This window comes from Perognathus longimembris, chromosome 1, assembly GCF_023159225.1.
Source record: "Perognathus longimembris pacificus isolate PPM17 chromosome 1, ASM2315922v1, whole genome shotgun sequence".
In the NCBI taxonomy this organism is placed as follows: domain Eukaryota; kingdom Metazoa; phylum Chordata; class Mammalia; order Rodentia; family Heteromyidae; genus Perognathus; species Perognathus longimembris.
In genome coordinates this window covers 137,513,643-137,539,220 of record NC_063161.1, presented here as the reverse complement: position 1 = coordinate 137,539,220, position 25,578 = coordinate 137,513,643, and the positions used below count along the sequence as shown (strand labels likewise).

The 25,578-nt window shown below is 34.5% G+C and overlaps 1 protein-coding gene across 1 annotated transcript in view; it reads right to left on the bottom strand.

Annotated features, from left to right (window-relative positions):
- The window catches only part of Smc2 (structural maintenance of chromosomes 2), a 40,163-nt gene extending 16,016 nt beyond the window's left edge, over nt 1-24,147 (bottom strand). The window contains exons 1-17 of the mRNA XM_048338371.1: nt 24,066-24,147; nt 22,980-23,207; nt 22,264-22,413; nt 20,176-20,298; nt 18,312-18,350; nt 17,113-17,223; nt 16,882-16,926; nt 15,497-15,730; nt 15,156-15,305; nt 11,897-12,130; nt 10,603-10,762; nt 10,049-10,166; nt 9,699-9,837; nt 8,331-8,450; nt 6,267-6,471; nt 3,780-3,915; nt 589-713 (exon numbers count right to left, since the gene is read on the bottom strand). Of these exons, the coding sequence (XP_048194328.1) occupies nt 589-713; nt 3,780-3,915; nt 6,267-6,471; nt 8,331-8,450; nt 9,699-9,837; nt 10,049-10,166; nt 10,603-10,762; nt 11,897-12,130; nt 15,156-15,305; nt 15,497-15,730; nt 16,882-16,926; nt 17,113-17,223; nt 18,312-18,350; nt 20,176-20,298; nt 22,264-22,413; nt 22,980-23,147 (2,257 nt within the window). The 5' untranslated portion in view covers nt 23,148-23,207; nt 24,066-24,147. The remainder of the gene's footprint in view (nt 1-588; nt 714-3,779; nt 3,916-6,266; nt 6,472-8,330; nt 8,451-9,698; nt 9,838-10,048; nt 10,167-10,602; nt 10,763-11,896; nt 12,131-15,155; nt 15,306-15,496; nt 15,731-16,881; nt 16,927-17,112; nt 17,224-18,311; nt 18,351-20,175; nt 20,299-22,263; nt 22,414-22,979; nt 23,208-24,065) is intronic.
- Nucleotides 24,148-25,578: the final 1,431 nt, after the last annotated feature.

Genomic DNA, 25,578 nt, shown 5'->3' with positions numbered 1-25,578 from the left:
AGTGCTTGCCTCATATACATGAAGCCCTAGGTTCGATTCCTCAGTACCACATATACAGAAAAAGCCAGAAGTGGGCGCTGTGGCTCAAGTTGGCAGAGTGCTAACCTTGAGCAAAACGAAGCCAGGGACAGTGCTCAGGCCCTGAGTTCAAGCCCCAGGACTGGCAAAAAATAAAAGAAAAAGAAAAAAAGAAAAAAACAGAACCAACAGAAAATACATGCAAAAGATATACGAAATTCACATATGCAATAATCCTAAGGTCCCATGAACATTCAAGAAAAATCCCAGTATTAAGTAATAAGGCCACACAAAGTAAATTAAATACTAATGTATCATCTTTAAAACCATCAGGTCGCAAAATTTTTTAAACCTAGAAATGAGAACTTTCACTGATGGAAATGAATATTGGTAAAAATTGACAATTTGTGGTGTTCTATTATAAAGATGGAAATAATCATATCCTAAGACCCAGAAATACTATATTTGCATTTACCCTACAAAAGTGAATGTGTCTTATATACATTCTTTTAAATGTAAGCTAAAGGAGTTTACCAGAAATATATTAAACACAGAATGCTTCAATTTTACCAATAGTTTTCTTAAGAGCATGTAATTCTTCTTGTTGCTTGTGATAGGAGCTTTGTTGGAGTTTGGTTTGTAACAAATCTGCCTCTTCTGTCTTCATCTCCCATTGCTGTTTTAGTTGGCGATATCTTAGAAAAAGATAAGTAGGTTTATGACAAATGCTACAATAAATGTATTTGAGGCATGTATTCACACTTGAGGATCTTATTCATAAATATACTGATATGCCAATAATTATCAAGAAAAAAGGTTTGCACTGTCTTATGCTTTAAAATTATCTAGGTTGAAGTGTAAAGCAGTATTAAAATGTAGCTCATTAACTTTGAAAACTGGTTGTCAGTACCACAGTGTACCTAACATAAGTTTTTCTATAAGTTTCTGCATAGAAAAAGGTATAGTTAACAAAATAAAGATAGCATACAGAATGGGAGATCTTTGCCAGTTATGTGCCAGACAATGGCATAATATTCTAGAATATCAAAGAGCTCAATAAACTACACCCTCAGAGAATCAAGAACCCAATTAATAAATGGGTAAATGAGCTACATAAAGACTTCTCAGAGAAGTAACAATGGCCAATAGATAAATGAAGAAATGGTTAACATCTCTGGCCATAAGGGAAATGAAACACTTGAGATTTCCTCTCACCCCAGATAGAATGGCGATCATCAAGAATATGAACAACAGATGCTGACATGGGTGAAAGAGCCTCAATACACTGTTGGCAGGAAAGTAAATTTATTCAACCCCCAAATACACTGATGGTGGGAATGTAAGCTTGTTTTGAGTTCCTCAAAAACAACAACAAAACAACTAAACATAAAAATTACCTTGTGATTCAGCAATACAACTCTTGGGCAACTATCTCCAAAACATTACAAATCAGGACAGTAAAGCCAGATGTACAACTATGTTGACTATTGCACAACTCAGCATAGCTAAGGTATGGAAATAGCCTAGAGATGCCCCTCACTGGAAGAGTGGATCAAGAAAATATGGGATATAAACACAATGAGATTTTATTCATCCATTAAAAAGAGCAATATTGCATCATTTGCAAAGAAATGGAAGAACCTGGGGAAAATCCTGTTCAGTGAAGTATGTCAGGGGCAGAATTTGCAAATGTACAACACGCACAATCTATATAAACATTTGAGTCACTTTTACAAAATACTTGTCATAAACATTTTCAAACATGAAAAAAAAACTTATGCAGATAATTTTGCTTCATTTTATTGCTGTTTAATATTTATTGCTGTTTAATTATTCCATAATCTACAGAAAAGTTCTTGTGTTGATAATGGCCATTCTTTCTGGGGTGAGGTAGAATTCCAATGATGTTTTAATTTGCATTTCTTTTATGGCCAGGGATGTTCAGCGCTTCTTCATCTATTGACTATTCTTATTTCCTCTTCAGAGAAGTCTTTCTTTAATCTTTAGCTAATAACAATAGATGCTGACTGGGATGTGGCCAAAAGGGAATGCCACCACACTGTTGGTGGGAGTGAAAACTTGCTCAAACATTCTGGAAAGCAGTATGGAGCCTCAAAAGGCTCAACATAGAGCACCCCTATGACCCAGCAACCCCACTTTTGGGCACTTACCCAAAGGATAATAAAGAAGGCCATTCCAAAGCTACCAGCACAAAAACATGTTTATTGCAGCTAAAATATGGAACCAACTCAGATGCCCCTCAGAAGATGAATGAATCAAGAAATTGTGGTATATATATATGCATACATAAATACATACATATACACAATGGAATTCCATGCTTCCATTAGAAAGAATGACATTGCTCCATTCGTAAGGAAATGGAAAGACATGGAAAAAAAAAATCACACTAAGTGAAGTGAGCCATATCGAAAGAAACATAGACTCTATATGGTTTCCCTCATTGGTAATAACTAGTATATGTCTATGATAGACCTAGAAGATCACAATACCTTAATAGCTATGTCCTTATGAACACACAAGATAACTATTTACAAAATAGTATGAAATATTAAAAACTATCTTTGAATAAACAAGTTTTCTAATGGCTTTGGTTGGTTTGTATCTAAAATTCAGCAAACATTACTCATCACAAAACTCTGTTATAACAATTAAATACCAAAACCTTATTACCAAATTATTAATTTTCTTTTGTAAATGTTAGTACTAATGGTCCACTACTTTTGATAGTGAGATTCCATTTAGGAGGACATGGTTTTGACTGTAATACTTTGTAATGTACTGTTTTATAACCCTTGTAATTTTACCATAAACCCATCTAGTTCTTTTATTGTTTTTTGGAAGGTTTTTAGCTAATTCAGTTACAGCAAAATTTCAAGTTAATATAAACTGATAAGACACCTCCCTCACTAGGAATTCATATGACTTGAAGGAAAACAAATTTAATTCATAAAATATAAGCACTCAAGTATCATTGCCTCAAACTGTGCTTGACAATAAATAAAACTGTAATTCAAACTTCACAATATTTTTTGAAATGTAGATTGTAGAGATTTTGAGAAAAATTCACTACTTCCCATATGATGGAAAAGTGTTTATCACTTATGCTTGCTTACATTCTTCTTTTGTTGTTGTTTTGTTTTTGCCAGTCCTGAGGCTTGGACTTAGGGCCTAAGCACTGTCACTAGGTTCTTTTTATTCATGGCTAGCACTCTACCTCTTGAGCCACAGTGCCACTTCCAGCTTTTTCTGTTTATGTGGTGCTAAAGAATTGAACCTAGGGCTTTGTACATGCTAGGCAAGCACTCTACCACTAAGCCACATTCCCAGCCCCTGATGCTTACATTCTTAACTTTTTCAAAACCAGTTGTCTTTCTTTTACATCCGTGCCATGAGAAGTCAATAAGTCAGCCTGGAGAACAAATAACCCAATAGTACTAAACATTAATAATTCTAAGGAATATATAAGTATATATCATTTGTAAGCCTCCATGTGGCATAGAAAAACTGTTCTGTCTTCTCTTCTATATATAGCAAATTCCAATAATTCAGAAATTGACTGCTGAAACTTAATCCCCAACACTGACAATATTTATTCACTTTTTACATTTTTACGTTTTCAAATAAAACCAAAGACACTATGAAAAACTTACCATTTAAATGCAAAAACATTCTATTTCTTTAAATAAAAGTAAAAGATTTCCCAAATCTTTTACAGTTTAATTAAACAAAAACCTTACTTTTCAGCAGTGTTTTTAAGACCAGCTAATTCCTCCTCTAAAGCATGTAGCTCATTCTCCTTGATCCTCATCTCATCTTGAATAACTTTGAGTTCTTGAAACTTAGTTAAAATAGAAGCTGCCTGAGATCGAGCACCTAATAAAGATAAATTGAAATAGATCTTGCACATTATGTTATCACATGTTTAATAAACAATATTAACAAGTAAACAATTTTTCTAATAGAATTATATAAGAAATACTTTAATAGAAAATCTTTTAGAACTCATGAAGCTAAAAAAATCATTCCATCACTTAAACCTTAAAACAATACATGATGAGAAACTCTCATAAGTAGATGTGGTTTTGCTTATTCAAAAGAACCACTGTCCTTCAATTCATTTCCATGGACGCTTCATTATGTAAATTAAATCAGAAATAAATATTCCTTTTCTGAAAGTAAGCTTTGAGGAGCTGTATTTAAGTCACCATTTACTTTTCCCTTTTCCATGAGAAAATCATATGGAAGACAGGAATTAATCATTTGGACTGAGTTACAGAAAGAAAAACATAAGAGCAAAGGCAACTAACTGCAATAGACATGGTATAATTATGGAATAAACTCATAAGTTATGAGGATTTAGAAGCTGTTGCCAAATCATAACCAGGCTTAATTTTTGATACAGCAGGGAAAGCAAAATAAACTTACTTCCCATTATTGAACCAGCACCCCATCACCAAGCAGTGACAGCTTCAAGTATTATATTGATGAGAAAACTGTAGGTTTGATGGGAGGAGGCCAAGGTCAATTAGTAATGCTATTAAAATCTCTTTGTTAATAGGATAGGGGATTAAGAAGATTCTTAAGTGAAAATTTGAGAGCATTCAAATCAATAAAAGTCTAAAAAGTTTCTTCTAAAACGTTTCTGTCTTAAATCTATAAAACTACTTATGTTCCATTTGCAGATACTAGTCAAGTTTATTGGGGAATCTGATATGTGAACACAGAATTTATTAACTGGCTAATGAAACATTAAGTCACTCTGTATTCCAATATACAGCCAGCCTTCTTGGTTAAAAGCAAACTCTGAAATTAAGACTGCCTGGATTCCAAGTTACTTAACCATCCTGTTTTTTAACCTGGCAACTTTTTATTGCTTATACACTATAGAATTATACATTATAGAATGATAAAAAATGTACTATACATCTGCAATATCCAATTATTAATCTTTTCTGATATTTGAACTCTGAAAAAACAAGTGCAACTGAGAAAATAATTTTAATGATCAAATATAAGGAGCTACATGTGGTTAATGGCCACTGTAATGAACAGAGATCTGGAAAGACAATGTGGCAAATCTTAACACAAGAAGAATATGATCCAACAAATTTGTGTAATCTCAGCTATATGGGAGGAGAAGTTAGGAGGATTGTAATTTGTGGCCAAGTAAGAAATTGTTAGCATGAGAACCTATTTGAAAAATAAACTAGAAGTGAAAGCACTAGAAACATGGCCTCTGTTGAGAACTTGTTTAGAACAAGGACTTGAATCCCCAGTATCATGGGGGATAGAGGAAGGATGGTAATATGAACACTGCCTACAAATTTCCTAAGGTATTAAGGAACCTTTATAAACAGCTTTCACTTTAGATAGGTGCAGGAGCAGCACTGATATGATACGTTTCCTGAATAAGAGGGTAGTTAGGCTAAAAATGTACCTAATATAAAGCTTTTATTTCTTGTGACTGTAATTAAGCAAAAGATTAGCATTTCTATGCAAGTTATCTCCAACTACTAATATCCCACTGACTGGACAGGACAAATAAGTAGGAATGGATCTGTGATGAATATAAAAGCAGTTATAAGATTGACTAGCATAATGGTAGCTCCTTGAGGTTAAGGATGATGTATACCTTCTCATCTTATTAACAGCCTATCACATGCAGAATATTCAAATATTAAACCCAGTCCTTATATTTAGGCTATGCAAGTATTATTTTGTTTTTGGGTGGTCCTGGAGTTTGTACTCAGAGCCTATGCTAGGCTGGCACTCATCCACTTGAGCCACACCATCCCTAGTTTTGGATGATTACTTTGTATATTTCTATTCATCTACCCATGATACTTTGAATCATAGTTCTCTAAATTTCAACCTGCCAAGTATTTAGGATTATGGGCACGAGCCACTGGTTCTTGGCTTTTCTAAACTATGTATATGAGCTTACGTGTAAAACCTGGACTCTAATCTTGGTTCTTATTAGAGACTAGTAATAAAACTCTGAGATAAGTCATGCCAACTCCATGTGTCCCTACTTCAAAAATGATAGAAAGAAATAAAGACTCATTTTATTTATAAAACAGGATTGCATTGGGCTGAGATGTAGCTCCGTGGCAAAGCGCTTGCCTGGCAAGTGCAACGTCCTGGGTTCGATCCCCAGTACCAAAAAAATAAAAATAAAAAAGAAAACACACACAAAACAGGATTGCAAGGACAAGAAAACTGACCTCCACTCAATGTCCCATGAGGATCAAACACATCTCCTCCTAGAGTTACAGTTCTAGTCATTATTCTTTTATCAAAGGCCACTTTCTTGGCATTATCCATATTGTCACAAACAAATGTTGTTCCAAAGACAAACTGCATAGCTTTCTCAAGTTCTGGTTTGTATTCAACCAGGGAAAGGGCTATGTGAACATTGTTAGGACCAACCTGTATGGAAACAAATGTGCCACAGTGTATATTATTTCCTTTCTTTGGGTATATTGCTTCCCAAACCAACAAGAAAAGGCAATATTTACTTTGTATTCTAATTCTTATGAATTTACTTAAAAACTATGTAATTTAAAGTAAAAAGTTACAGATGTAATCACTCATTGATCTGGTACTAAGTAAATATTTAGCTAAATCACCATGCATGAGAATCTGTCAAGAAGGAGCCAATACCAAGTTCGTCAATCTAAAATGAACTATATGAGCAAAACTTTCTTACAAGTACAATAATTCTCAGATTGATGTAATTTTACCATTTGTTTAAACTTCTAATTTGGTTGTTCCAAAGTGAACACCTTTTCTTGTCAGTTTAAAAACTATAAACTATAGCAGCCACCTGCCAATTATACAAGTGAAAACAGAGTAATGGAATTAGAACTGGACAAGCTATCTTTTATTTTGATCCAATTGTCTCTTTATAAATTTTATTTATAACACCTACTATTAATCTTTTCAGAAAAATTAAGTATATCAATGGAACTTGGCAGATCTCACAGAAAAAAAAACAACGAAGACAGTTTTTGTTCTTTGAGACAGCAGCTACTGTTAAACTGGTCTGGAGACAGAAATAAGAGCAAGTATTTTTGCTGTCACTTGAAATCCAATTAACATCTACTGGGACTTGACCTACAGCTAAATTAACTTGAAGAGCCATTCTGACCCCAAAAGGTGATTTTCTAAGCAAAAGAAATGCCAACCATAAAACACTGCCATTCAATTATTAGTCACTTATTGTAACTCTCCTGACTACACACATGCTAATACAACAATACTTTAATTTTTATGGAAAGCTTCAATTTCAGTAAGGAAATGGGTATATATTCAGTGTCCCAAATATTTCTAAGATTCATAAAATTGTCTTTCCAATGCACATATTTAGAATGCCTTCTCAATAACAAACTAGTTTTGGTACTAAATTATATATTTACCATCTAGAATCAGTTATTTTGTATTTTTTTACCATGTTTTACACATGATAGCTTTTTAAACATATTTCCTGTACAAATCTATGTAAAGCACATGATAGCCTTTAAATGTATTTCCTGTAAAAATCTATTTTCTTACTCACAGGCACACCCCTATTTGTCCACTGCAAAAAGTTGACTGTTCATGGGCTTGATAGCAAACCCAAACTATAATAAGAATCTCTGCAATACATGTGGATAGTTTTCTATAATAGTTGTTATTGTGAGCAATTTAAGCATGTCTGGCATTAAAGAAAAAAGACATAGTATTTCAAATATTGATTTACAAAGTTCAATCTGAACTTCAGAAATATGAAGTGTAATTTTCACTACCATTCCAGTCTGTGAATATCTAAAGTTAAAGTCATTCTAAACACTAAAGTCAATCTAACACTAATTTTTGAGTAATTAAAGGGAGTTCTGATCTTCTAATACTTTTATTCTCTTGCCATGTAATTGCAGAAAAGAGGCAACCCTAATATTTTTCTATTCTTTAAAAATTTAACCAAATTAAACCTTTTGGGGTCTTTCATGGTTTTGTCCCCTAAAGTTAGTGGGGTTTTTTTTTGTTTTTTTTTGTCCAGTCCTGGGGCTTAGACGCAGGGCCTGAGCACTGTCCCTGGCTTCTTTTTGCTCAAGGCTAGCACTCTGCCACTTGAGCCACAGCGCCACTTCTGGCCATTTTCTGTATATGTGGTGCTGGGGAATTGAACCCAGGGCCTCATGTATATGAGGCAAGCACTCTTGCCACTAGGCCATATCCCCAGCCCCAGTGTTTTCTAACATTAAAAATAATGGCATAGTTTAAAGTATAATTAAGATAAGAAAACTTACAAGATTTTGAGCAATCTTCAGAGTTTCTGGAGCAATACATCTGGCTGAAATTTTATTGAGAGGAATTATAGTGTAACGACGCTTCAATTCCCCTTTCTCTAGTAACTTTTTACCAGTAACCTAAAACATTCATTTGAAATAGAAAAAATTATTAATGATGATAGAAAATATTAAAATGGAAAACTGCAAAAGTTTAGGAATCCAAAATCAAACAAATATTATAAAAACATATAATGGGTTCTTAGTCTTAAAAAAGATGCTGCCATTTACACTAAAATGAACCTGAAAAGTATGCTGCCACACACAACAGACTTTTTTTTTTTTGCCAGTCCTGGGCCTTGGACTCAGGGCCTGAGCACTGTCCCTGGCTTCTTTTTGCTCCAGGCTAGCACTCTTCCACTTGAGCCACAGCGCCACTTCTGGTCATTTTCTATATATGTGGTGCTGGGGAACTGAACCCAGGGCTTCATGTATACGAGGCAAGTGCTCTTGCCACTAGGCCACATTCCCAGCCCACATACAACAGACTCAACAAGAAAAATACTGCATGATCTCAGGTATATGGAGAATCTTAACAAAAACAAGAAGAAAGGAAGAAAGATATGAAGAAACAACAAAGTTAAAATAAACAGAAGCTAGGTGCTGTTGACTCACGTCTGTAATCCTAGCTACTCAGGAAGCTGAGATCTGAGGATAATGCGACGAAGCCAATTTGGGTAGCAAAGTCTGAGGTTCAAGTGGTAGAGTCCTATCCTTGAGTAAATTATTTTTCAAAAAACCTCAAGCACTAGCAGTATGACTGGCATAGACAGACACATACACACAGACATACACACACAAATACAGAAGAAAGGGCTAAGATAGAGGAAAGAAATAAAGGTAGATAGTATTTAGCTTCATTTTTTATTAGGATGAATAAGCCTAAAAATATGAAGCATAGCATGAGAACTACAGTTAATACTGTACTATATTCTAAAATGTTCCATGAGAGGAATAGATTTCCGAGGGACTTACCACCCGAAGACAGTATAAATGATCATACACAACGTGATGGATATGTTACTAAATTCAGCTATCATAGCCATTTTATTGTATAATAGTATATACTTTCATTGCATAAAAATTTAGATACCAAAACAGGTTACTTACTCTTAGATCATTTTGCTATTTAAGTAAATATAAACTTACATAGCATGAAAGTAAATCTTCTGGAATAAAGTTTAAAAAAATCAGTAAGCGAATAATTGTATTTTGTACAAATAAGTGACCTAGGAGGCCCTAAAACATTAAGTACCCATTTTTTCTAGTAGCATACTTGTTTCCAAGTGAAACACTCATTTTAACTTTAAGTAGAATCAATCAGCTTACCTCTGTGTCTACTACAACATTGTAGAGTCTTTCCCCAGCCACTAATTCTAAAGCTGTGGTAGCAGAAGTATCCTTCACATTAAAAAGAGAAGCTACAAGTCCTTTTACACAGTTTCTATTCCAATTCTTCTCTGGATCCCTAAAATAGTAAAGTAGAAGAAAATCAAGTTATTCCACAAGAAATCTCCCTACAAACATTGTTTAAGGGAGAAAAATAGCAACTGAAGAAAGCAATTAATTTTTTCATACAACAATTTTGATGTCAACAGAATTGTTAGATTACCATCCAGTGTATCCCAAAGTGTATTTTAGTTATTACTATGATAAAATATAATGTTTAAGGCTCTTACTTGTATGCAAATCCAAGATTAGGAAATCTGGCCAAGAGAGCTTCATATTTTTCTTTCAGTTTATTGATATCACGAGACAGCTGCCTACGCTTTTCCAAAAGGTTTTCCTCCTTATTTTCTGAGGATGAAAGTGTTAAGTACATTGAAACCAAGTTTAAATAGTCTACCATGTTAATAAAAATATAAGGAAAACCTTCTTTAGAAGCATTCCTAGAAGCAAATATGAATTTCTGATAAGTATTAAATAAAAAGAAGTATGCTTACCATTAAGTATTCATTCAGTTGTCAAGTAGACATACATCAAAGAGTACACTATTCATTTCAAGACACCACATATAAATTGAATGTCTTCTAATGTAAAAATGTACAAAAAGCCTTTCCTGAATTTCAAGTAACTGAAATTCTCAATAATGTGTTCTTAAACATCAGAGATGTTATATACTTAGTACTTTTATGGCATATAGAAACAATGTTTCCTATTTATATATTGCCTTTAAGGTAGTTTCTATTAACTATCTCCTAATGATTAAATTATCATGTCTATAAAGTCAAACCTTCATAATTTAATTTCTTCATTTCATTTTCAAGTTTTTCCTTGAGTTTTTTAACAACTTCTAAAGCTTCTTGATCCTTCCTGTAGCCGCTATCCATCTTCTTCACTTCTGTTTGTTTATTCTTCAATTCTTGCTGGGCATGTTTCAACTTCATTTGAGCCTGTGATAAAAAAAAGGTAACAGACTACATGAGGCAGTGTGCCAGTAATTAAATGGCCCCAGATTCAGACTGGTTTAAGAGACAGCCTTGAAAATGTAACTGGTTATTTTAGACTAATATCCTAAAAGATCACTCATTTCCCAGTATTTTCTCCTTAAAAAACAATTCATATTATACATGAACATACAACTAATATAGATTATTAAAAATTAGAATATAAGTCCATTTTTAATGTTCATAAAATACAAACAGTTGAAAATTTCTATGCAATAATGACTAGTAGGTGGTTTAATTTAAAATAGAAAAAAAGGCTACAAATCACAACTCTAGTTCCATTCCTTTCCATTTAGGTGTTCAGATATGTATTTGTGTATATTTGTTAGTACTGTGTACTACCAGGAGAGAACTCCATTGAGTGATGAGAAATAAGATAATATAGGAAAGGAAAGTTCAATTTAACCTACACTACTAACAAATTTGAGAACTATTAACAAATTGACAATCATTTCAGATGACAAAAATCAAAGTACTAAGACCCAATACTGGAGTATGTGTGGGTATGTGGTAGAGATGCTGATGAAGATATTGTAAAGTTCCAGAAATAAAGGTTTAAGAACTAGAAATGGGATGGAAATATGGCCTAGTGGCAAGAGTGCTTGCCTCGTGTACATGAGGCCCTGGGTTCAATTCCCCAGCACCACATATACAGAAAATGGCCAGAAGTGGCGCTGTGGCTCAAGTGGTAGAGTGCTAGCCTTGAGCAAAAAGAAGCCAGGGACAGTGCTCAGGCCCTGAGTCCAAGGCCCAGGACTGGTGCAAAAAAAAAACCAAAACAAACTAGAAATGGTTGGGATGACAGTTTTTTCTGCTAAAGCATAAGACCTCAACATATGTCAATAAAACAAAGCAGCAACCCAAAATATGCTAATTTAAATTTTAGAGCATTCTTTGGCAATCTATCATCAACGTTTAAGAATCAATAGTTTTGAATTTTTCGAGGCACTACTGAAACAGTAGAATAAAATAAACTAGCTCGTTGATAATACTTTAAACATTTTATAACAATTCCAAGCAGGTGAAAGACAGCTTTAAAAAAAACAAGATAACCACACAACGTTTAATGTCTGTCTTTACCTGTTTGGCTTCTGTCTGAGCTTTACTTATATCATTTTTACAGGCTATCATTTGACCAGCAAGAGTTGCTTCTTCACCATCTTCATTACTGGACAAGCCTGCAGAAACAGCATTGAAATGCTGCTGGGCAGCAGCCAAAGCTTCAGCATCTTTGTTACTTGCTTCTTGAAGGCTGTGCAGCCCATCTGTTATCTTTTTTACTTCTTTTTCCTTTGCTGCTAAAGTTTTGGAGTCCTGGAAAAAGAAATTTCAAATTGAAAGATGTTATATTTAAGGAAAAACATCTACTTTATTTTCTTACACACACATATCCTTAGGGCATTAAATTTCAAAAACTAATTTGAAGTAGGAAATAATAAGGAAAATAAAATTACCTCATTCTGTAATTCACCATTTGGGGGATATTACTCATACACTATATCTCAAATATTTTCAACCCCATATGACAGCAAAATCTAGTCAAATAAATCTTGGCAGATGTAAATAAATCACTTGAAGAAGTTATAAGTCTCTAAATCTACAAACTTGAAGTAAGTCATGCTATATTATGCCTAAAAGCAAAGGGTTTAAAATTAAGAGTATACGTATTAAAATACTTTATAAAGAATTGGGGCACAAGATCTAAATATATGGTAAGTTTGGAAAATGTTATTCATATTTGACATTTTTAAACTTGTGTTAACCAGTGGGTGCTGGTGGTTCATCCCTGTAATATTAGCTACTTAGGAGGCTGAGACCTGAGGATCATGGCTCAAAGCCAGCCCTGGCATAAAGGCTATGCGACTCTTATCTCCAATTAACAAACGGAAAACCTGAAGTGGAACTGTGGCTCAAAGTGTCAGTGTGTTAGCCATGAACAAAAATGCTCAGGGTCAGTGTTCAAACCCTGAGATCAAACTCCATGATGGACAAACAAACAAACAAACAAACAAAAACCAACCAAGCAATAGTTTTAACCATACATTTGACATACTAATATATGACACTAGCACTAAAAATAAAAATTCAACTATGTCCCTTGAATTAAAGTGACCAGAAATTTTAAGCCACTTTTAATGATACATTAAACACTGGCTATTAGGTACTTGTTCTATACTGGATACTGTTTCCAAGACATTGAAGAAAGACAAAAGACAGTCCTCAAGGAGCTCATACTCTAAGGTGGAAGACATGGACAACATATAAATAAAGCAAAGTCAAAGGAAAATGCTGGGAATTACTATTTTTAAGAATAAGGGAGCTGGGTGCTGGTGACTCAAGCCTGTAATCCTAGCTACTCAGAAGGCTGATATCTGAGGAACATGGTTCAAAGCCAGCCCAGGCAGGAAAGCCCATGAGACACTTATCTCCAATTAACAAACGGAAAACCTGAAGTGGAGCGCACCCACACACATTGCCAATGAGGTGGAACTCCCTGGAATAGTCAGAGCTTTGTTCTAGTCTTCCTAACCCCTGAAGAGTCTTTCAATTATGTAGGCCAGTATCTCACATCATCCTAGTGTGCAAAAATCAAAGAGTTGTTTGCTTTCTGAGGTCCCTTAACTATGGCTGAAATTCCATCTGTCTTTGAGAAGCTTTTCTGTGCCCTTAGTAACTAGCTCACAAAATTCTACATTGTTAACTAACTGCAATTAGTAAATCTATGTCATGTAATATTTGATTCAAGAGCATATTTTTTCTTACTGGACTCAGTCAAATACCAAGTGCACAGTGAAACTGATTCATATACTTCAAAGAGTTAAGCCTAGTTGATTTCAAAAGTATCAACATGGCGCTAGGAATATAGCCTAGTGGCAAGAGTGCTTTCCTTGTATACATGAAGCCCTGGATTCGACTCTTCAGCACCACATATAGAGAAAAAGTGTGAACACTTAGAAAGTATTAGGAGTTTAGATGAGACCATAAGAAGTAATATAAATACGTCTATGTGCTAGCTTGGACATGATAACACTAAAACATCAAGAATAAAAGGACACATGAAAGGCAACAATCAGTAACTCTTGAGGGTGTGCCAAAAAAATGGAGGGGAAAAAAGTAAGCCAAAAACCTAAGAAGCAAGACACATAGTTTTATAAACCAGACTATAAAAAGAAATGACTAACTGATTTCATCTGCTGTGTGTTATAGCACATGTCACGCATGTCATATTCATGCTTTAATGTTAAATGTTTTGTCTAAATGTTCATCCCAATGTTTACATCAATTTTATTTCTGGAAAACAATGTCTCATTGGATAGTATGGAGAGAGACCTTTAATTTTATGAAGTAAATACATTTTAAAAAAAGGGAGAACATGTATTTCAGTTACACAGCAGATTCTTCCTCAAAAAACAAAAACCCTTTGAAGGCTCCATCACACACCTACCCATTCATCTACTTACCTGGGACTATATACTGGACTCCAGTTACTAAGTTACCTGTAGCCACCACCCCTTGCAAAGGCTACCTCCTCTAACTGTATCTTTGTTCCTATCCTGAAAACTTTGAGGGTCCCTTTAGCAATTCTGCCATCTGTCATTTGAATCACAAATGTTATTTCTGTTGTACTTTTATATTATTTATTCCATGCAAATTCAAATAAAAATACTTCTTAGTATTGTTCCTGTTAGGTTCTTCTTTATATTCACTCATAGTTTTAATGTTATATTGTGAGTACAGAAACTCTCTTTAAGGCTACTTTTCCTTAAAACTTTTTTTCTCGTGGCCTCTATAATTTACTGGTATGACTTTCCTCACATCCTCAACCTTCTTGCTCCTCCTCTTCCCTTCCTCATATATGAATTATGGTAGGACTCAAACTTCAGATCTGATATATATTCATATCCTTGATAATTTTATACAATCTCGTTAAAATATATACTAATGGCCTGAAATCTGTATTTAGTATCAATTTAGAAACCTGTATAATTAACATCATTGATTACTCAAGATGTTGAATAGGCATCATAAACCTATTATGTTCATACTGTATTTGCCACTTTAACTCCACACATCAGAAGCTACTCAATTTAAAATCCTAAACTATTATTCTTCCCCTAAACCTCTACCTTTTTCTGTCCATATGTTATTACTGTATAACATGTTACATATTTCACTCTCCTATTCTTTTCCTTGACAGGATCCCAAGGCATACTTTTAACCATTTTCCTATTGCTATATCTCTGACACACACGTGATGTTTAGTCCATAGTAGACACTCACTAGGTATCAATAGAATGGATAATTGTACCAGCAGAAATTAAGGTTCTTAGGTGCTTACCTCAACCATATTGTTTTTTAGCTCTTGGCGTTTGTTTTCTTCACTTGCTAGATTTTTCTTCTTGAGGTCAAAAGCACTTTGAGTTTTGGTATTAACTCTCTGAGCCTCTGTAAGAGCATCTTCTAAAGATCGGAGTTTGCCTCCAGTTTCCTATAAGCAAATGCACATAACTTAAGATCTGTTCAGGTTATAATTTTCTTCTATTTTTATATATTTTATTTTTACAGTCTATTTAATTGTACCACACTTACACTAACAAATCAAATGGAAAACAGCCTGTGAATTAGAAGCTGTGTATTTTTTTTCCAAATTACATTATCAGTTCTAAATTATGTTCTGACCTTATCTCTACACTTTTCCAACTCTTCTATTTCATGATTAAGTGCCTTTATTTTTTTATCATTCTCAGATAATTTTTCTTGAAGCTTTACAACTTTATCCTGCATTTCTTTTAATTCCCCAGCTGAGCGGTCTTTGGTATCTTCAGCCAGCAAAAACTGATAAGCAATATATAAACGACTCAAATGTTCTATTTCCCTCATTACTTTTTGGTACTCCAAATAGGAAGATCTTTCCTGAAATAGAAGAAAACAATAATTCACACAAAATATATACTTTTAAACAGACTTCCAACATGTATCAAAAAATTTTATGTAATAGTTTTATCTTAAATAATATGTCATTTAACAATTTTGGAAACTTTAACATGAGAACTTAAGCGGTTAGATAGTGTTATATGTGATGACTATAAGATAAACTATGTAGCATTTCTTCTAATCAGGCAGTTGGGATTAAGTAAGAAATCCTATTTCATACACTGGTGGAAATGAGTCTATGAAGACAATTCAGACTGTCAGGGATATCCTACTGAATGTATTCTGTAGCAATATACCATGATGCCTCTTAACATTCTTTCAGATATGCCTACCAATATTTTTTCATACATTATCAAGAGTTGATATCCATAAAGGCATACATAAATGAGACAAAGTAACAACTAACCTCCTTAATTTGCAGATAAGACAAGAAATTCAGAGTGAGGAAAGACCTGTCCATGTTTCCAGATTTAGAAAAAAATGAGGCAAAATCAGGTTGGAAAGCTAAATTTGAACTCCTGAACTTGTGCTTTCTGTGTAATCATGCATTTAAAGGGAGTACCTTCAAGATCCATTTCAACTTTTCCAGTTTCATCTACACTAGAAGACGGCTTAAGTAGTTCTAAATTTTAATAGTCAATCAATAAATTCCTAAGTGAGTTATCTTTTAAGGCAACATATTTTACAAATGCATTCTTTCAGGTATTGCCAAAGTCTGTTACAGATGGTATGTAGATATTACAGAGAAAACTTAATCCCGTTTCAACACTTCACATATAAAATGTCTTAAAAGAGGTAGTAAGAGCAACAGCTGCATTATCTTAGAAGTCACCCACTCTGTGAGCACCTGATCTTTAAGAAATGTTGTTCCAGTCAATTCCAATTTTAATTATTCACAAAAATTCGCCTTGCTTCTTTTTGTAGTACATCATTTTCTGAGTTATTAAGTTTATTCTTCAAAATTACTAGGAGTAAGCATACATCCTTTACAAGCAGAAGGTTGAATTATGGAATGAGTACCACCATGAACTGAATTCATACTAGACAAAAATGCCCAGAAAATTTACCTATTTACATGATATGGGATATATCACCAGTTCTGAAAGCCATCCTAACACACAAATACCTACCTCTTTTAATTTCTGAATGGTTGGAGTAATCTCTTCTTCAAGTATCTAAAAAATAAAGGAAAACCATTATTTGTTGTCAACAAATACAATTTAAAAAACGTGAAAAAACAAAACCCCAAGTAACATGGATAACTATGGAAAAATGAACAGAGAAATTTTTCCTTGCTTATAGGAGCTCCAGTTGGAAAAGTACTTTCTTTGCCAACCACTGTTTTAGGTAAATTACATTACCGACTTTATTTCTTTCAGCTTAGCTTCCTTTTTTTCTATTGTTTTCTGGGCTGCTATTTTTTTGTATTCATACATTCTAGTTCCAGCTGCTTCTTCTATCATGGACAAAATCTGGAATGACAATTGTATTAAGAATGTAAGTTAATGTCTCTTATTGGAATTTACGTTATATAGTTGATATATTGACCTTGCTTAGATCTTCCTAATAATACCCAAAGAACATAGAAGCTAAGCAGATATATTTATACATACACATTAGCTATAATCCTCAAGACATGTATCTGGCATCCTTGCTGTTCTAAAATCAAGCCTTCTGCTATATTAAGTTCCTTAAGTTTATTTCTTATATAATTGAAGCAAATGATTCTTATTTCCATTCAAATACAACTATAAAGAAGGTAAAGAAAATGCTTCCCCATTCTATTCTTATTTTGGAATTTTAAAAATTCTTTTAGTGGCATAACATTAGCATCCCAACTGAGGAACATGCAGTAAAACTTTGGGCAGATAATTTTGATTTTCTCTGTATCTCAATTTTTCCCTCCAGAGTACATCAGTCTCAAACACTGCTAGAGATTAAGGAAAATAATGGATGTGGGAAAAGGAAGTATTAATTAGTGATAATTTTATAATACTCTTTTTTGCCAGCACTCTTTTTTTCAGAAGCACCTACAACATCAAGAGGATTAACATTCTGGAACCCATTCTGATATCTAAGTGGCTGGCAAGTTTCTCCCTAACATGTTACTAAAAAAAAAAAAAAAAAACCCTCATTCAAAGAATAGTACTATCAATATCGATCTTACTAGCAGTTCACCATTGGCATATTTCAAGAGCTTTTATTCATTACTTCATACCAACTACTGTCAAGGTGCTTCCAAAAGAAAATGAAGCTCTAATGCCTTCAGTAACCTGTTCTATGAAACAAACTATTTTTACACAAATCTTTTATTAGGGAAAGATCTTCTGTACAAATTAATCCTGACATGGTCCATCTGTTGAGCAATGATGATAAACAGTAAAAAATCCCATTTGACATTGGACATAATATTAAACTATTTTCTTTAATACTTTCTCACTAATTATTGTCAAACAATGTTTCTAAGGATTTTAATGTGAGAAACAATTTTTTTAATGAGTGGTTAAAAGACTGAAACGTTATGATTAGTATTTTTACTGTTCACAAATAATATTCTTACCTCAGGAGGTTTCATATTTAATACTTTTGTAATTCGACCCTGAAAACAAAACAGTATCAAATTTTGTCATTTATTAAATGATATGAGATAATTTACAAAATGAAACAAAATCAGACTATTTTCCTGGGACAATATTAGCATGTACTAGTGGTACTAATTAACTAATTAAATGATACATTGAAGTAATTTACAAAATGAGACAAAACTATTTTTCTGGAACAATTTTAACATGTACTAGTAGAGCTAGAACAGGTAACTATATTATGTATTTATATATTTTACAATATCTAAGTCATATTTAATAGTGAAAAGAGGAATACAATTTAATATCTAATAAATAATATTCATATTGTATGTTTTAACATATGCTTATATATCCAGGATATAATAAATAGGTATTTATTCTGGCACACTATAATTTGAATGCGTTCCTCAAAGTTTATTTTAGACACTTAATCCCAATGCAAATGTCAGAAAGTGGTACTTAATAAATGGTGACTAGGTCATGATGCCTCTCCTCATGAAGAAATCAATGATAATGGGATTGTATCAGTTATAAGTTAGTAGTTCTATTATAAAAGCAAGTTCAGCCTCTCTTGCTTTTCTGTTATAGCATGACATAGATGCCTGTGGCATGCTTCTCCTGTCTTGGTTTGGCCATTCCAACCACCGGTATCAAGAACCAACAAATTTCTCTTTATAAATTAGAGACTTTGGTATTCTCTTAAAGCAACACAAAATAGAAAGAGTTCCTTGCATATCCTGCCCTTGACCTTGAGGTGACTCTCTCTAATAGAAGAAAGTATCAAATAAAATAATTCAAGCCACCAGCCTTTACTTTATTTTTGCATATCTTTAAAGGAAATTATTTATAATTTTATCCTTGAAAGATTAAAAATGTTTTAGAGTCCACTAATTTAAAAGATGATGATATTATGGCTTGGATATGAATCTACTTATTTGAAGTCCTAGTTCTTTTTTTTCATGTATTACTGAATTGTGCTTTTTTTAAATTAAATTTTATTGACAAGGTGTTGTACAAAGGGGGTACAGCTATGAAGTTCTAGTTCTTAAAGCAATATTCAGAGGCAAGGTTTTAGGAAGTGATTAGAACAGGAGAGTACTGACCCAGTCAGTCAGCTGATTAAATCATTGATGGATTCCTAACTGAATGGCTACCAGGAAGGGGTGGTTACTGTAGAAGATAGGGCCTGTAGGAGGCAGTGGGTGAGTTCTCTGCCTCTCTGCCTCTTCTTCAGCTTTCCCTGCCATACTGTTTTAATATGTTTTAGCCCAGATTCCAGCACATACCAACAGAGCCAGCCAATCACAAACTGAAACCTTTGAAACTGAGTCAAAATAAATATTTTTTTCCTTCAAGTTGTTATTTTCAAGCATTTTGTCACAGTGACAAAAAACTGATGAATACAATGGCAATATTTGCCAATTTTGTATGTATTATGATTATTGTATCAAAATAAATCAAAGAAAATTACTCATCTTAAAAATTCAAATGTATATATGATATAGACATTGGTAGAACTTAATCACATTTCTTAAGAGGTACACAAACAAAGCATAATAGTAAATAAATTCAGAAAATGAAAAGATTAAAAAAAGAAGGTACTTCTATTGTAATGATTTGAAAAATGGTGTACTGGACTCACATCTATAATTCTATCTACATAGGAGACTGACATCTGAGGATCTTAGTTCAATGCCAGCCTCAACAGAAAAGCTTCAGAGTCTTATCTTCAATTAAATAGCAAAATTCAAGAACTGGAAGCATAGCTCCAGCAATGTCAGCTACAATAAAAAAGCCTCAATACTATTATGAAGACATATAAAGACCAAAAGAAAATACCTGCATGATGAGAAAGTGAGGGTTGTTAACATTCAGGCCAACAGAACAGAAGAGATCCTGTACTCTAGTGTTGTTTGCATTCACTCCATTGATTAAATATTTATTTCTCCCACCAATAACTACCTAAAAAAGAAGTATTAAAAATATAAATTTGTATGCACATCTGAGGTTAAAATTATAAATAAAACAGTCTATTACTTATATTTGTTCTTTCCAATTAACAGTAAACAAAACAATTCTGAGTAAACAATGGAAGAATGGCCAAAGAGGATACTAATTCCTGTCAAGACAACACAAGTACTTTTGCTAATGTGCTATGCAATCACATATAAGCCTTCTAACCTACCCTGCATTGGACTAGGTCCCAAAGATTGCTTCTAGATCTATGCAATCAAGCATGGATAACATGCATTTGCCTTTCCTCATCACCTTTTTTTCCCCCTGCATTTTTTCCACTCAAAGATAAAAAAGGATAGATATGACTTTTGACCACTTAGGAGCCATGGAACTTCAGCATGGGCTTATTAAAAACAAGGCATGCCATACACTGACTTGTTCATATTTTACTGTAGTATTTAAATTGTTATTTAATCATTATAACTCTTATCCAGATTTTGAGAATCATACAGACACGTTATTTGTAGCACTTATTTCTATATGTGTACCACGGTGCATTCAAGAATATCCAGTATAGACCAACTTATTTAAGTTATTTATTTATTTCCTTGACAGGATTACTGTAGGTTGGTAGTTCATATATTAACATAATTCAACAACAAAGCTAATATGAAAATAAGTAGTTTATCAAAGACTGTTTAAAGGTAGTCTTGAACTAAACTGGTAGATCAGAAAGATACTTATGGACCGTTTTAAAGGGTGATCATTTGATGGTGCCTAATAAGTGAATAGGACTCTGTCATATTCTACTCAACATTATTTTTATCAGAATCTTCTATGAGACAATATATATAAGCAACATAGTAGTAAGATGGAGAATGGGATTAAACCAAACTCTTACAAGGTGAAAAACATAATCTAAATGTAAGGCAAAGTTTAAAGGACAACTGTAAGGCCTTACAGTATAAAAAAACCTGCATATATACAGAAATGGCAGTAATATGGCTAATAATATACATAAAATTTAAAATGGTTTCAACTAAAATCTGTTGATAAATCCACCACATAAATGCTGAACCTGAAAAATATTAATATCTAAAATGAAGAAAATATGAATTCTGCTTTTTCTTTAGACCAATTCTCCCATGCTTAATATAAGGTGCCATGCATTAAGAAAATATAAACAGAAGGGAGGAGGGGAGACTAATACATACTTGGTGTGATCAGACAAATGAAGGAATTAGAAACAAATACTGTGAGACAGGCCTGGTTGGATTCTACTTAGAAGACATTTAGACTTGCAGTCTACTTCAGTACTGAAGAATAGATTATTTAGACTTGGTCCTGGTATTTTCAAGAGAATCAGAATTAATGTACAAAACTTTAAGACAGTAGATTTAGGTTGAATTTCTTAAGAGCACCTTTCTAATAAGATCTACCCCAAAGGAGAATAGGCTATTTCAGAAGACAGCAAGATCAAAGTTATTGGAAGTACTTAACACAGTCAAGGAACATTTTCAAGTATGGCTTGAGTGAAGTATATGGTTCAGTATTCTGTTAGATAGATGAATTTTCCTTATGTCTCTCAATTCTCTTAGTTTACAATAGCAGCTATATGATCAAAATTAATACAGTCGATCCTTCATTTAACAATAAGGCACATATTCTGAGAAATGAATCACCCAGAAATTCCAGTGTCTGAGTATTTACATATATTAAGATGGCTATGACATCAGTAGATGAGATAATTTTATGTGACCACTGTAATAGATGGAGTTTGGTATTGACTGAAACGTGATTATGCAGTGCATAAGAAAGTATATTATGAGTGCACAAGATACCTTAAGGACCCTACTCAGTACTTGATGCACCTAACATGCTTATAAACATTGCCCTTGGCACTTTTTGCAAAGCTATATTGCCAAACAACAAATCAGATATGAAAGTTCTCAAATACTTGTAGACACTTACCTGTCTTGTTACTGTGATTTCATCATGAGCTTCAAATCCTAAAGGGCTTTGTTTTTTGTCTGAATTATCAAAGGTGATTGACACTGAAGCTTTGGTAATTCCAGCCTGCCCATTTTTGTAAACTAAATCTTGTAAATTAGAAGCCCGAACCTAAAATAAAGAAAAAAAAATTGCCAACTACAAACCCCATAATGCTCAGTGTAGCCCTAAAATGGGCTTTTTGCCATTGGAAATCCCATTGATATAACAGTTAAGTCAACAAGGCTACTGTCGAGACAAATAATACCAACCTCTAATGATTTTCCCTTCAACTGAACTGTTTCCTAGTTATTAAAAATGTTAATTTGCAAGATTTAAGGAAGATGGTAGTGCCTATGAGTTCCACTATTATCCAATACATTACTATGCCTTAAGCAATATAATGGAGAGGGGGAGTGGGTACAAACTCTGACACTGCCTTAAACTCACAATACTTGAGTGTGGGTTTATTCTCAAACATTCTTTCAGGGTGAACCTTAGGCAGCAACTCTAAGTTTCTATTTTCCTCTTTAAGAGAAGGAATAATTTCCTTAAAAGATCATACTTAGGCAAGCCATAAGTGATATAAAGTTAAAAAGAAAAATAAAATGAAGAAAATATTGGCAATAGTCACAAAGTTTAGTGAGGAATCCTTTACTAAGTGTCAAGTCACAGAAATCAGAATGTTTATACCTTACCTGGGACAGGTTGGAAATGCCTAGCAAGAAACAGATGGAGTCCAATATGTTGGACTTCCCGCTACCATTCAAACCAGTGATAGCATTGAAGAGGGGGTCAAAACCATTGACTTCAGTTCTCTGAGCATAAGACTTGAAACCCTCAAGAACTATCGACTTAATATGCATTTTGATACTGTCTTGGACCAGGAGACCTCTGCCAGGTATGTAGAAAAGCACAAGCCAGGTCTGTACAAAACAGAAACATCATATAGGTGAAATGTCAATTTGAAATCAGAGTGATTATGAGGCACTATAACAGGAATGACAAGGTAACTGAAATGAAACAGCCACTTGTCAAACTATGTTAAAGTTATCTTCCTCCTACTTGAAAATATGCAAGACTTCGACGCTACTTGGAAGCTAATCTAGAACTCCTAACTCTATCACTATGCATACCTTCCTTTCCAAGCTTGTCTTCTACCTTCTCCTACTGCTAACAAAAGCTACTGATTTTACATCACGTTGCCTTTGCCCGCAATGTGCAACCGATACTGGCACTGGTCATTTACTACGTCTTTTACTCCTGTCCAGACACAAATGTCACCTTATTCAAGTACTTCCTGACTTCCCTATGTAAATGAGCAATTCTATCCACCCTCAATCTCGAGTTTCTTCAAGGAATCTTAAGTTGCCAAGAAACAACACTGATTTGTCCAACTCATCACAAGGTTAAGTTCCTTCAAGTTCTTCACTCGCGTCCATGGCTGAGATCCGCCTGGAATAGTGCCCGATGGAGGGCCAAAAAAATGACCAAATACTTATTAACGATATAGGACGAATCGCATCTTCTTTCGCCTCTAGGTTTTACCAAAACTATTCCCTGTTTCCCTAGGCCTTCCTTTCAGCACTTCTTTGACCACTACATTGCTAATAATCCCCTAAGTCCCCCTTAGCTTCTAGTCAACCCCATCTCCCGCCCGGATACCCGGCACAGGCCCAACCGGCTACTTTTGTAGCCGCCTGGGTGCTGCTTCGGGTTGCCTGACCCTGAGAAGTCCCCAGAATTCCTCCCAGTCATAAAGGCCAAGAAAGGACCAACTGTACCTTGCTAGGGGAACTACGAAGCAGGTTCTACCATACCGGCTACGGTCTAGCCCCACTCCCAGGAGCCGCGCCGGAACTATTTATTCCTTTGAATTTAGGCGCGAGCGAAGGACCCCAGTTCAGGGGCGCATTTCCTCTGCTGGTGCCTATCAGAAGCCTGATTTGGGGGGGGTTCACTTTTACCTACCGAAAGGAACATCAACGAGACACGCCGTGACAAGCACGGAGCTCCAATCATGTAATCTCCTAGAACCCAAGTTCGCGGGCGTGAGACCTGATAGAGAAGGGGAAGAAGTGGGTATATATTGCTATTGGAGAGACAGGCAGACTTTGGACAGCCCCACATCTCCCGCCCCTCCGTGCTTCAGGCCCCTTCCGGCCACGGGCTGTGCTCCGCAGACCCCGCCTTCTGGAGGCCTGGGGAAGGATTTTGGCCCTTGGTTCTTGTGTCTCGTCGGGGCAACTGGGTTGTCCAGTCCTCCGAAGTTTCTTTTAGAGTTTTCTGTTTTTAGAAGCGTCGGCGTCTTCTCGGACGACCGAGATGGCTGGAAAATCGAAGCCTTTCTGGAGCTTCTCAGTTCCCCAGCCTAGACCTCAGCCGCCGCTAGCCGCTGGTCTCGGCCCAGAGGAAAAGTTAAGTGGGGCAGATAAATATAAATAGTTAAGTGGGTTAGATAAATAGGTGTTGAACCCCTTTCATTGAAAAAGCGGTGCCGTCTGATAAAAAGCAATGACCGGCCTAACATTCCAGATGTTTTTAAATTTAATTTTATTGTCAGGGTGATGTACAGAAGGGTTACAGTTATGTGCCTAAGGTAGTGAGAACATTTCTTGTCAAACTTGTTACCTCCTCCCTCATTTTTCTCCCACCTTTCCTCCTCCCCAATCCCCCCCAGTTGTCCAGTTAGTTTACATCATATTGTCTTGTAATATTGCTGTTGGCATTGGTTTGTCTTTTATCCTTTTGCCTTACCATTTTGATGTTCCCCTTCCTTCCCTAATTCAAATAAACATATATACAATACCCAGGGTACCAAAATTAAATCCTCTGACAACTGGATAAACCATAGGGAAGAAAAAGTCAAGAAAAAAAAGAAATCATTTCAAATAATACATTAAAAATGACAACAATGAGAAACCACTTGACTCCCTAACTTAGGGCTCATTTCACTTAGCATCTTTTATTTTTTTTTTTGTCAAGGTGAAGTACAGAAGAGTAACAGTTACATACATTAGGTAGTGAGTACATTTCTTATCCAACTTGATCCTCATTTTTCTCTCACCTTCCCTCCTCCCCCACCCCCACTTGTATAATTAGTTTACAGTATATTGTCTTGTAAGTATTGTTAGTGCATTGCTTTGCCTTTTACCTTTTGTCTCTCCGTTTTAATGTTCCCCTTCCCTTTCCTTCCCTAATTCAGACACATATATAAAATACTCAGGGCACTAGAATCAAATACAGTGACAACAGAGTCTAAATCATAGGGAAGATGAACAGTGGAAAAAAATAATT